Genomic DNA, 14,218 nt, shown 5'->3' with positions numbered 1-14,218 from the left:
ATACCTGACTGTCAGCTGTCTACAGGTAGAACATACCACCGTGTACCAGCTTGCTTCCTTTACATCACAGGCCTGTGTGCATGTGTGTGTGTGTGTGGGGGGGGGGGCTTGTTTGTGTCATCTCATCTGTGTGTCCGGCCAATAAGCAGAGACGACTATAAGGGGTGATGGCCGATGTGTCCCAGTGCAGGATCCATCAGACCCCTGTGCCTACTACTGCCTAGGCAATTCATCATTGTAAACCACACGTGTGTGTGCACATGCAGCGATGTATGCACACATACACTTAAAAGCTATTCATCATCACGCACACACGTGTTCTGCAAATGCATGGGTTTGTTTTTTTTGGACCCTAAGGTGTATGTATGTGTGTGCTTGTATGTGCCTGTAGCCACTCTGCAGTGTGGGCTGTGATATGAGACTAGCTGTCGTCTGGGATTTTGGAAATCGTAATATTGTGATATATGACATAGGCCTAAGTGTTATCTTCCTGGTTTTGAAGGCTGCATTACAGTAAAGTGATGTAACTGTAAGTGACGTAGTCATGTAAGTGACTGTTCGAGCTGGTACCTACTTAGTTATTATATGGGCATTACTGATGGTTATTTTATTTATTTATTTTGTAAATATCTTAAGAAGCTGTTGTTTGTTGTTGTCATGGAAGTGCTGATGTGCTCTTTCCCTTTATCACCAAATACATTCATTCAAGCATCAATTCAATAGTCATCCCCAAAATAGCTTCCCCTAGAGCTGCTGTGTTGGAGTAATGGACACGGCATGCTGTTAGCCACCTCCCCTCAAGAGAAGCTAAAGGGACCATAGAAAAACCACAGCAGTGGAAGTACAAGTACAGTAGTGTTATACACATTACATCATTACATACTATAACGACTCAGAGCCACCAATGATATTCACCAAATGTCATATTGTCTTTCTGTGAATGTTTTGCACCACATCTTATGTTACATGACAATGTTGTAGTTCTGCTCTGTTCTAGGAGGACAAATGCGGAAACGGAGCTTGGTTTCTGATCTGAACATGAATTGGTGACATAATTAGATCTCTCTCCCTGGGAGACACTTTGCTGCTTCTCTAAACCATGTGGGTTGACCACACCGCATTCATACATGAAATGAATAGGATCACACTTTCCTGTGTGTGTGTGTGTGTGTGTGTGTGTGTGTGTGTGTGTGTGTGTGTGTGTGTGTGTGTGTGTGTGTGTGTGTGTGTGTGTGTGTGTGTGTGTGTGTGTGTGTGTGTGTGTGTGTGTGTGTGTGTGTGTGTGTGTGTGTGTGTGTGTGTGTGTGTGTGTGTGTCAATGCACCCTTCACTTCACCACACTTTCCTGGGTCTTTAGTTGTCTTATTGTCTTATAGAAGAGTTTGTTTACTTTGACTCTGGAACATCTGGTTGCTCAATAAAACAAGGATTAGAGCCCCCTGCCTCCTGAAAACACACACACACACACACACACACACACACACACACACACACACACACACACACACACACACACACACACACACACACACACACACACACACACACACACACACACACACACACACACACACACACACACACACACACACACACACCAAATAGATTGGATAATTCCATCTCAGACTATCTCCTCATTGGCCCATTTCCAGTGTGTGTGGCAGACTGTTTCCTCATATAACTATCACAGCAGGGGATTAAGGGGTTAAGCAGGGTTGAGAGAGTGTCATGAAGCGACACCAGACAGGAACCAGACGTGAGTTTGTGTTTGTGTGTGCGTGTGGTGCGCCTGTCCATGGTCCCCCATGACATGACTTGAGCCTGGTGGTGTCCCTATTTTGTGACACCAGGTTGGGTCATTATAGGGCAAAAAAATAAATATCCCAAATAAATAAATAGCAACTCGTAGAGGCTATTTTCGCTAAGTGCGTGTGAGCGCACGCGTGCGCACGTACACACTACAAAATCGTGTATAGTGTTAATTTACCTCCTGAGAGTATAAAAATGTTATGATTTAAGCGATGCAATTCAATGTTAAGTCAAAGTAAAGACACAAAGAAACATACAGTATTTCCCCATTCGCAAATTGCGTGATTCGCAATATCTTGTGTGTGTGTGTGTGTGATCAGCCTGAGCGTCATTAGCCAATCAAGACAAAGGTCTTTCTGGAAGACATGCTGTCATCGTCAGACAGTTCTCTGACTGGAAGGATGGGGTAAGGTCTGTCTTGTCTGTCAGTCAACTCCTGCATGCAATCATCCAGGAATGTCCTCCTTCCTCTGCAGACTGCAGAGCAGTAGGAGGAGTGAAGGCCATGCTAAGTTTGGCCTGTTGTTTGGTCTCACTGACGTGATTTTTCTTCCCCGTCTTTGCTCTCCATTCTGTCCCTCCATCTTTGTCTGTTTTTGTGTCTTTGTGATTTTTTTTTTTTACTGTTTGGTTTTAGAGCAGGGCGCCAAATGTCATGTAGCCAGTGTGACAGCGGAACAAGCTAAGAATACTGTTAAAAATACTTCCTTTTATAGAAACCACATTTTAAACAAATTAGACTACCTTTCTTGTTGTCCACTAGACTTCTTTCTGTGGATGGCAGAGGAATAAAAGGACTTTTGAAATCGGTTTAGAGCAATGGTTTATGAGTGACCCTGCCTTACTAATTTCCCCTGCTTTCCTCTCCTTTCATTGGTTGGTTGGTCATTGGTTGACCCTGACCCTGGCAAATGCAGGGCAAAGCACGCTGCTGGGGTCAATAGTTCTGCTTTTGCACTGTGTCGCCACATTTTGTGCTTGTCTAGCTAAGCTTTGCCCTGTGACCAGTGGTGGACAGTAACTAAGTACTTTTACTTGAATACTGTACTTGAGTACATAATGGAGTTTTTTTTTTTGCAAGGTCATGAGTTTCACTCTACTAAATTAAAAATAGAAATATTGTACTTTTGACCTTTTCTAGGAAGGGACTCTTGGAATGCAAACTTACAAAATATTATGTTAACTACTTCCTGTAAGCCCTATTTCTTTAAATGTCTGAAGATTACAGATTATTATGGGGGTGTATTTTTTGCAAAATACTCTACATTTCAGATTAAAAAGGGAATGTACTTTGTAATTTGTACTTTTGAGTACTAACTTGAGTATTTACTTGAGTACTGTATACACTTTGTCCACCACTGCTTGTGGCCACAGTCAAATAGTTGGCCATTTTAGTTCCATTGGCTGTTTGGACTGGTGTTTCTTTCCAAGGGTGGTTGTGGTAACAGCTCGGCCAGCAGAAGGAAGTGGGCCGCTTGTGAACCCAGAGAAAAGGAAATGGCTCTTCAGAATGGCTGTGGGATTTACCTCTATTTTTGCTACTTTGTTTTTTAGTATTTTTGGAACACCCAGAATGTCATGCACACATATTTGTCTCAGGAAGTATGTCTGGTTAAAATAGTCCTGCAAAAACGTCATTATGTTAGGATGGAAACTCATTCACTCGAATGACTCCATTCATGCAGTCAGTAGCTTGCTTCTCAATCTCTTCTAATCTGCACAGGCTGGGGAATGCATTGATATTAGGCCTATATCGATATCATGAGCACATCAGGATTTTGGATATCGTAATACTGTGACATGACATGACAAGTCTTTATATGAGTCTTTAAATTACTTTTCCAGGTTTTAAAGGCTGCATTACAGTAAAGTGATGTAATTGATGAGCTTACCTGACTGTTCTAGCTGTTTTATTAAATGCCGCCCTTTACCCACTTAGTTATTATATAGGCATTACTGGTAATTATTTATCAAAAACCTCATTGTGTAAATATTTTGTGAAAGCACCAATAGTCAAGGTATTTGGTCAAAAATATTGTGATATTTGATTTTTACCATATTGCCCAGCCCTTAAATTCATTGATACATAATTTCTGCCTGTGTATTCCTTTCTCTGCCTCTGGCCCCCTCTCTATCTGAATAACACCATCTACAAACAATACATAACAATTACAGCATCTGACCTGTGCTGACAGCGAGATCTTTGTAACCTGAGCCATCCATTTTTTACACGATTCAGGAAGTACATGACAACGAGTGACCGGAAAACCATGGCAACGACCACGGTGACCAATCAGTGTTCTATTAGACTCTTTAGATTGGCTACTGGCAGATGGTGCCTGATTGAGATGATGACGGTGATGTCATCCAGTAAGACGAGGAACTATTTCACTTCCCTTTACAAACCAGCCCCCCCTCCCTCCTCCCTCCCACCCCGGGTGGGAACCGCCATCGGGATGCGGTAAAAATGCTGATTTTGCAGTAATGTCATATGGAATATGTAGTCTCGTTCTGAGGTTAGCCCATTGTGTGAGGATTCAGCTCTGATCCTACGCTAGAAAGTGCTACGCCAGCGGAAATCCCCCTCTTACTGTGAAGCGTTTGGGGTGAAACACGTTTTGTAATTTTAGAGAGTGTCCCACGCTTCAAACTAGAGGGCACACGGATAGAACTGGCTTGGTGCTTGAGTCACTGAATGCCTCTAACAATGAAAGTAAAGCAAAGGGCTGAGGGTGCTGGATTGGGAACGTGTGAAAGTGATTATGCGTGTGTGTGTGGGTACAATGATTTAGGGCACTGTGTGCTGCTGAGTTCAGCTGGGTTTGGTTTATTGCCCCTGTCTGCCCCCCCCCCCCCCCCCCCGCCACCCCCTTCGCTTGTATTGCCCCCTTTCCCTGACAGAGCACTCTCTACAGATTGAAAAGACCTGCCGAAGCGTGATACTAGCTCATGGGGGTTGTGTGTGTTACTGCGTGTGCTACTGTGTGTCCCTAAGGGTGCATTTGAGTAAAATTAACACCGAGGATTTTTCTGTGTGGGGGTGTATGTGGTGTGGGTGGGTGGCTGGCTATATGTGTTGTGTTATGGACCTTTTGGTCGATAAGAGCTCCGATGTCCTTGTCGGCGTGTACGCCCAGCTGTGCTGGTCAAATTGATTTAGAAGCTGATTAGTCGTATAATGGGGAGGTCAACCACTTTGCGTAGATCTTCCAATTAGCCAGCATGACGGTAAATCCTTGTGGTTTTAGTATTACGTCTTTGGTTGTTGTTGGACCAGGAGGAGTAGTTTATATTTCTTTTTCTGATGACAGTCAGTACTTTGACTTTGACCTCTTTATTGATTATAAACATATGTAAAACACATACATTGTCACACCATTATCAACTTATGTTGTGTTGCATGATGTGATGTGTATGTGTGTATTGCACTTAAGTCCACGCACCCAATGGTGCAAAAAGTATCCTTGTGCATGTCAGTCCAAGCACCCGTAGGTGCAGGAAAATGTTCTTGTGGACAAAGTGCAGGTGTGCCTTCCACACTAGGGAGTAGGGGTTAGATACCTGAGGAATACAGGTGGGGGGGGGGGGGGACAGTACAAAACATAACAATAACCTAACAACTGTACAACTATTATGAAATGAAGATAAAACACCAGACTTTATAAAGAAACCATGTATTTTGATCCATTTAGACCAAGTCTAGACCCAGACTCTGCTCCCCCTTAACCATCCTTTTTAGGAAAGATTTAAAATAAACGTAGGAAATGTTACTGCAGGTAACCCATTCCAGTTGCTGTGTGCATGAATGTACATTGTGCAATGTTTCTCTTAAATCTGACAGGAACAAGGTCAGTGGATCTCCCCCTTGCAGTGTGGTCGTGAACATAACTGATTTTCTTTGTGAGTGTAACATTTTACGGATCTCTTTTACAACTATATTTGCAGCATGAAAATCTAAAAATATATATTAGTAATAATACAAATCTCTGTTAGTGGCGGGAGTCAGTAGGGGAATAAGGGAAGATGGGGAAAATGCATATGAAAACCTTTACTCATCCTGAGGGAAATTCAGTTGTCATAGCAGCAGCACCACCAGGATGAAACACAGATACAGGTGCGTGTGTATAGAACCAGAACAGAATAGGTACAGTAGCACTAGTAAAAATATGGTAAGAATAAAACATTAAAAAGAGCAAAAACAGATTTTTATGCTATATTAACACATTTTGCCGGGGACCCCCTGGAACCCCCTGAAGGACCCCTTGGGGTCCCCAGAACCCACTTTGAGAACCACTGCGGTATCAAGGCAGTGTTGGCGACGTCATGACACCATCTGAGAGCATACGTATGCAGCATATGCACCCAAAGCTTTAGTCATAAATTGAACAGACTTCTATAAATCCCTGGTCCATTTGGCTCGTCTCACTTTCAGGAGAACAATCATGCTATTGCCGCAGGGCCCAGCTGCACTTGGAGTGCAGGTCTGGAAGCAGTCAGTGTTGCCATGTCTGTTTATTAGAAGCGACTTTGGTCTTGTTTTTCTGTAAAGTTGCGTGTGAATATTGGTAGGGTTTTTGGGCTTGTTTTTTAAAGTGTTGTTGCTTATTTAGGCTTGCTTCCAAATGTTTTAATTATTGTTTAAGACCCCAAAATTAATACGGAGCAGAGACAGATTTGTGTCGTCAAAATGTTTAAAAAGCTATAAAAAACTATTTCCCCTTTTTCAATCTTGAAAATAGTAGATCTACAAGCATACAGTGCGTTGCGTTGCATTGCAACGCGTTGTGTGCTTGTAGATCGGCTATTATCAAATAGCCGATGTGAATGATACTTATTATCAAAAAGCTGATGTGCATATAGGGTTAAAGTGCTTCTTAATAGTCACTTCTTTTGGGCTTGTTCTCCTAGACCTGGTTGCGTATTTCTCTCACAAAATCTGGCAACATTGGAAACAGCCCACAGCAACACAGTCAGCCAGTCACAGTGCTGCTGACCTCCTTTTATGTGCCTCCTCTTTTGCTGTCCTTTTAACCACAATGCCAAAACTATAAACAATACATTTCAGAAGGAGATTACTGTATGTAGCATTGAACCGCATATACTTTGTTGTACGATGAATAGAGAAAATAGCCGATCAACAATCTCACAACGCATGGTGAGCTTGTATATCTGCTGTTTTAGACCATTTTTAACAATATGTCATGCCCAAAATAGAGATGCCCTGTGGAAGGTTGTTAACCATATTCTCTCCGTACTACAGCAAAATGAGGCTTTGATAGAGGTTTGGGTTGTGTAGTAGTTACCTTGCTATGATGTAACTCAAATATTAGTGAGATATCGTCAATACTTGCTTCGGTGATTAGAAATTGATTATTCAAAATATCAATTTGACTTACATTGTACAGAAAAACTGTTCTCAAAGTCACTCTTTAGAACACAAATGAACACAAAGTGCATTCTGAGAATATGTAACAATACAAAACCCAACTGCATAAAAAAAGGGGCAAAAAGAAGTAAAACACCAAAGCAAGGTAACACAACCCACACCTCTACCAAAGTAAAATACCATAAGTTCTACATAACCCAAACCTCTACCAAAGTGTAATTTAGCTTTAAGGCTTTTCAACTCATGTAGTGCTTGCATTTTAATCAATTCTGAACATGATTGCCTTTGATCTCCGCCTGTCTAGTCTCTAGATCTCCGCCATGGGAGATTAGATTAGAGTTTACATTAGACTACTAGAGTTTAGTCTAATATCCTGGCGGAGATTTGAGCTCTACTGACTGCACCTTTCTAGTTAATCATGAAGTACACTGGTGTTATGTTCATATACAGTTGGCCAAAGGATACCATTCACCTCCATCATATCCAAAGACTTTAGCTATTTATTTAATTTGTATATACTGATCACAATTTGATCACAGTGTTCATTTATAACATTGGTTTACAACATACATTATTTTATTATATAATTTTAAATGTTATTTCTATAAGAAAGCATCTTTCAGCGTACCTTTTACAGAGTCATATCGGAGCAAAATCCACATAGAAAAGGTTTTAATTCCAGATTCATAATTCACTATCGGCCGTCATATCGGTAATCTGATTGGTGAATTCCCCCCCTCTAATATGGGTAATGGTATCAGCCTCAAATTTCCCATATCATTTCGGATCCATTTTCATAATGACTAAAAAGACATTTTCTTAAGCATATTTATTTACATTTTATAATTCTCCACAACAATGCCAAAACTATAAACAATACATTTCAAAAGGAGATTGCTGTATAATGCATTGCAAGTGAAATTATATTGCTTTGTAGCAGCAGTTGTCAATACTATCCGTACCCAGGCTGTTTCATCTACTGTAAGGTCCTAAGAAGGACAGACAACCTCCACTACAGTACACCTCTGTAGTAAGAGGGAGGATTCAACCCAAAGCCAGTGTTCAAGGGGAAATCAATGGGAGATCTGCCGTGAGGACTTTAAGAAACCCTCCCCGGTTGGTCCTGCTACTTAGCCCCGATGTCAGCAGAAAGGCTTTTAAGGCTTTAGCGCTAAGTACCTTCTCTGCTTCTTCTGCTGCCCAGAGGAGATCAGGCCGGACAGCTAATGTACAGAGCAGCACAAGGTGGTATCAGATCCACTAAGAAAACACACTCAGCAGTTATCTCAGGTTACCATTTATAAGTGTGTGGTCGGTGTGTGTTGGTGCTGCCCGCCCGGTGGGGGTGGAGGTGGGGTTAGAGCTCTGTTGTGGTTTGCGAAGCAATGGCTGTTGTGTGTTTTTCTTTTGTGCACACAGGGTTGTGGTGGAAGCATGACTTAACAATAGCCATGTGTAGTGGATAGCTGCTGTTTAAAAAGGGGTTTCGTTCTGTGTGTGGGGTCTGAGCTACACGGCTGGGAGAGCCTGTTTGAGCCAGACAGAGCTAATGAGATAATAGGATGTGCAACACATGAGTCATTTAACAGGAGGTTATAGAGCTGAAACCGCAATGCTGTAAGGCCTACATTTATACATAGAGGGACAAGTAGATGCTAGTCATCCACTTCAGTCGTCACCGGGCAAAAGACTAGATGTCATGACTTGGCCTGACAAACATCTGCTCCATATCAACTGTATTCTCTATACTCTGACTCGTTGTCTAGCTATTGTAGGATTTTAGTTTCTTAGTTTGTCTATTTTCCAGCTCAGAATAGCTAACATTTGATGCAAGAAATTCGTTTTTTTCTTTTAAATCCTCTTTGTATTCATAGTATTTTCATGTGTTTCTCTCTACAATATGACAGCTCATTGACCTTGGTTATCATTGTAAGAAACACCTGCTATTGGATTACAATCACCTGCTGTTTGTCATCAAGATGTCTGTGATCGAATACTATTACTTGAAAACGTCAGTGTACTCTTTGCAAATGAGCTGTTAAATAACTTCGAGTTTTTGAGAAGTCTTTCCACTGCAACAGAGAATCCAGATATCGTTCGTTGTTCTAGCAGGATGCAGACACATCGTGGACGTAGTATGTATAGGAGTGGAAGTCTCTCGCAACACTGACTGAAGGCGTAACCCATGATAATAGTGCTGCTACACTGTCTATTATCTCAAAGCAGTGGTCAGACGTGGCCCACACAACCAAATTCTAGTGCCCTCTGGCCTAGAGAGTGATCGTCAAAAGTGGGGTTGAAATATACATGCGTGTAATTTAAAAAAAAAACATAATTTAGACTGGTGTTAAAGATCTGCACCAAAGTGTTCCTCATGTGTCCTATTACAGCCTGCCCACACTACAGCAATACGTGCACGACACGTATTATAATAATTCATGTCTGTGTCTGTGGCTGCCCCAAAAAGATGGTTAAGTTTGGGGTCAAAAGGGTCAGAGGTCAAGGTCACATGCAAGAGACAGAACCAATGATGTTGGTGCCGGCAGGATTTGCACCCCCACGTGCTTTGGTTTAATTTTTCTAAGTGAACTTTGGCCCACTATGAGCCATACATTTTAGGCTGTCTCCTGAAATGGCTCTTTCATAGGCCTGCTTTATTTGGCTTTTTTCCCCCCGCCCCTCTAATCTTTCATCTCTACTGAATCAGTCCAGTGTAACTGTATACTCCACCGGCCTGACTATAGGTCTCCAAGTCCACTCTTCGTAGGTGGCGAGGTCTGCGTATCGGTACCCTGTCAACGCTGAGAGAAGAGTGAATAAGCACATTGTCAGCACTTGTGTCTATCTCTGTCTCTCTCTCATTGTGTATGTCTCATGAGTTCTCCTCTCCCAGAAAGCAACACAGTGAATTATCTGTCTTATTTCTCTTTGACACTCTCTATTTTCATCCACTCTCATCATCACCCCTGCCTCTGTCTGTCTCTAGCTTTGTCTCCCTCTATTTCTAACTTCTCTGTTTGTTTCCCTCAGTGCCTCTCTCTGTCTCTCTGTCTCTCTGTCTCTCTGACTCTCTGTCTCTCTGACTCTCTGTCTCTCTGTCTCTCTGTCTCTCTGTCTCTCTGTCTCTCTGACTCTCTGTCTCTCTGTCTCTCTGTCTCTCTGTCTCTGACTCTCTGTCTCTCTGTCTCTCTGTCTCCTTGTCTCTCTGTCTCTCTGACTCTCTGTCTCTCTGTCTCTCTGACTCTGTCTCTCTGACTCTGTCTCTCTGTCTCTCTGACTCTCTGTCTCTCTCTCTGTGTGTGTGTGTGTGTGTGTGTGTGTGTGTGTGTGTGTGTGTGTGTGTGTGTGTGTGTGTGTGTGTGTGTGTGTGTGTGTGTGTGTGTGTGTGTGTGTGTGTGTGTGTGTGTGTGTGTGTGTGTGTGTGTGTGTGTGTGTGTGTGTGTGTGTGTGTGTGTGTGTGTGTGTGTGTCTGTGTAATACAACCCCAGGGAGAACAGAGTACTGAATTGCACCTACATTGTAGACCAGGAAACCACTCATAGCTTAGATAGGTGCAGATTTATGGATTTAGATATGTTTTCTGTCATCACAGCGACTGGCGTTGGAAGGGGGAGTCCGAGTGCGTGCACGCATGCCTGTGTGTGTTGAAACAGAAAGGGGGCCATTGTGTTGTTTAGTCTTGTTCCCAGTGTGTCCAGGGGATCTGATCTCTGTGAGTCAGTTGAAATGGTGAAGCTGGTCAGAGCGAGTGGCGCCTGGTCTGGCCGGGGTTTGGGTGGATCTACTTAGTGAAGAAAAAGTAATTTCCCAAACCACCCACCACCCTAAGTTCCCCCTCAGCCATCAGGGATATACTGCTGCATTGTCTGCTGCATGGCCTAGTTGCCATGAGTCTGGGTTAATGTACTGGGTGTTTCAGAAGTGTATACAATGTCCAGCTAGGTGGTAATCGTAGCCATCTGAGCCTGTGCTGCGTGCCTCAATAAACAGACATTGATGACGTATATTAAGTGTCTATCAAAAACAGTGATGTTTATTGACATCAGTTGTCATAAATGTGTATTGTGATGAACACATTCTTAGGTGTCTTCTTAAGTTGTAACTTTACACCGGGCAAAAAGCTGAAATACCTACTTGACAACTGCACAAATTAATGTTGGGTCTCTGACAAGCATGAGTAACAGTTGAACATTCATTTTCGTGATCTAGGCTTTGCTTTATTGGCTGCATGGTTCCTTACATCAGTAGGACTAGCAGAGATCGGACACAGATCACAAAAAAAATGCTGTAAAAAAAGTAGCTGGCTGTAAATGTTTCATTGCTCAGCTGTCCAGTTGCTGGCCAGCGTTTGTGTACCCCCCACACACACACACACACACACACACACACACACACACACCCCTGTCTATACTCACTGACAGACTAGAGGCCTGAGGCTTATTCTTAGCATTTCTCTGAATAATGCATCACCTGCAGACAGATTGGAGACAGTATACACACACACACACACACACACACACACACACACACACACACACACACACACACACACACACACACACACACACACACACACACACACACACACACACACACACACACACACACACACACACACACACACACTACCTGCACCGCAAACGGAGGCATACATGCATGATTTCACAAGGTTTTACTGTATTGGTAGAGGCTCATTAGACAAGAAGCCTGCATACTGTGCATAGACTCTGTAATGGACCCAAAACAAAAGAACTCAACACAATACGTGACGATCCACTCCACCATGGTTGTGAGCCTGTGTTGTTGCCTATAATGACAAAATAGGATACCAGGTTAAAACTCATTGCTCATGACTCAGTAACATAACATAACACATATTAATAACAGTAACAGTTTGTGGTCTAGAGCTGTTTTAGTCTGATCTCAAATAACTACCTCACCATTTACAACAAAACACATGAACGTAATCAACGTAGATTTGCATGTCGTTTTTTTTTGTGAAAACCTGTGACCTAACCTTGAACTCTGTGCCTCTCTCTCTCTCTCTCTCCCTCCCTTCCTCTGTCTCTCTCTCTCTGCCTTTTTGTCTCTGTCCAGGCTCTGGATGTAGACCGCAGTGTTCTGTACAAGATGAAGAAGTCTGTGAAGGCCATCTACACGTCTGGTCTGGGTAAGTCCTCTCGTCACGTTAGTGTCAGCAAGACGTTGAGCCATTCATTCGATACGTCGCTAACATGGCTGGACTTTGATTTATTGTGGTATGATAATAAGGCCACCAAATGGAGCCTTTACTACTGAGACTGTGACTAATTGCATAGACATTTCTGTAGTAGTATTCTTATGTGTGTGTGTGCGTGCGCACACATGCTTGTGTGTGACAGTGCCTGATGTTTCCAGCTCCTTTTGTTTAGCCTGCATTACTGTGTGTGTGTGTGTGTGTGTGTGCGTGCGCGCGTGTGCGTGCGTGGCAGGCTCAACCCTCTCTAAACAATGTGCTGAGCATGTCTTTTCTGGGAACAGTGCAGGCTCTGTCCAGGCCGGGGGGACAGCTGTCTGATCCAGACCCCTGGAGAAACAGCTGGGGAATGGTACACGGTGTGCATGCGCGCGTGCAATGGATGTGCACCGCATGACACACGTGTACGTTCATCACTGTAGTCACATTTCAAGCGTTTTCAAATATCGCGTTCCTCTCTTCCTGGTTGCAATATGATACGGAGCCTCTCTTTCATTGTAAAGCAATACATTTTGTGTGTGTGTGTACATTTTGATAGCCTATGTATTCATTGGCTATCAAATGAACTGCCTTCAAACACAAAATACCTTTGTTGAACCGGTGAGGTTAGCCGGTGGGTTTGTTTCATCTGCTTGAGAATCGCAAGTGTCCCTGACCGTTAAAAATATTTTCAGAACAGACAAACTTCCTTATCTGGGTTTAAATAGAAGGGCATCTATTTTCCAACTGATCCAGATTTTATCTTGTGTTGTTTAGAGTAGAAACGACAGACGGCGTTCTGTCCTTGGGGATGACACTGTTTGGGCCTCACGTTGCACTTAGGGGCATTCTTTGTAAGCGAGGCTGTCACCAGCTTATATTAACTCTTATCTACAGCCATTTAGGAAGACCTCTTCTGTTTTGAATACAATCAATAAGCTATCTGCCTTGTGTCCTTCCTTTTGGCCCGTACGTTTCAGGGACTATTAGTGCAGGTCATGATGACAGAGAGACAAAGCTTGAGAGAAAGACAGAAATCATGTCTCTATGTGTGCTGTCCTACATATGATGGTACCAATTAAATGTCATAGTCTTATCACAAACATCACAAAAAAACACTGTCAGTAATGAACAAAAGGTATACAACATTACTATACACCTTACACAATAGTCTGCACTATGCTGAACACATTATGCGGACATATGTGGTGTAGAGGGAAAAAGGAAGGGCTAGTACAGAACCCTAGGGGGCCCCTGTTAATGTAAAGTGTATTGAGTGGTTCATTAAAAAAAAACGGCAAATTATTTGTGTGGAAATTAAACATAGTTATTCTTACTGTAATGCATGGATTAGGAGTGAAGGCCAAAGAATGTTTAACCTGCTTTTGGTATAAAATAAAATGCTTGCCACTTTCGGTCAATTAATAATTGGTTGATATGAGTATCTGTTTCATTGGGTATTGAGTACTAGTGTCTGTGATGTCTTGTAGTTTGTTATGCTTGTATGTGTATCTTTCTTGAAAAATTTAATAAAAATATTTGAATAATAATAAAATAAAATGCTTGTCACAAGACTCCTGACAGTCTACTAACATTAAGATTTGATTTATATTTACATGGATGAAAAACAAACAGTGCCAAGGAAACAGACATACTGTACATATTGTCCTCTAGAGTTAAACAGGCAGGATGTAAACAGGCAGCCAGCCAATTAGCTGGAAAGACAGACAGACAGACAGACAGAGGACCAGTGAGTTCATACTACAAAAAAAGAAACGATTGCCAATTTTGGCAGACTGGCCCTGGCT

At 42.5% G+C, this 14,218-nt stretch overlaps 1 protein-coding gene across 2 annotated transcripts in view; it reads left to right on the top strand.

Moving 5' to 3' along the window:
- The window catches only part of asap2a (ArfGAP with SH3 domain, ankyrin repeat and PH domain 2a), a 68,257-nt gene that overhangs the window by 12,345 nt on the left and 41,694 nt on the right, over nt 1-14,218 (top strand). For both annotated transcript variants that reach the window (XM_080415155.1, XM_080415154.1), the window contains exon 2: nt 12,293-12,365. In XM_080415155.1, coding sequence (XP_080271281.1) covers nt 12,293-12,365 — 73 coding nt within the window. The remainder of the gene's footprint in view (nt 1-12,292; nt 12,366-14,218) is intronic.

Source organism: Gymnoscopelus braueri (assembly GCF_963280865.1).
Source record: "Gymnoscopelus braueri genome assembly, chromosome: 19".
Classification (NCBI taxonomy): Eukaryota; Metazoa; Chordata; class Actinopteri; order Myctophiformes; family Myctophidae; genus Gymnoscopelus; species Gymnoscopelus braueri.
The sequence above is the reverse complement of the archived record's forward strand: the minus strand, read 5'-3'. Positions and strand labels throughout refer to the sequence as shown.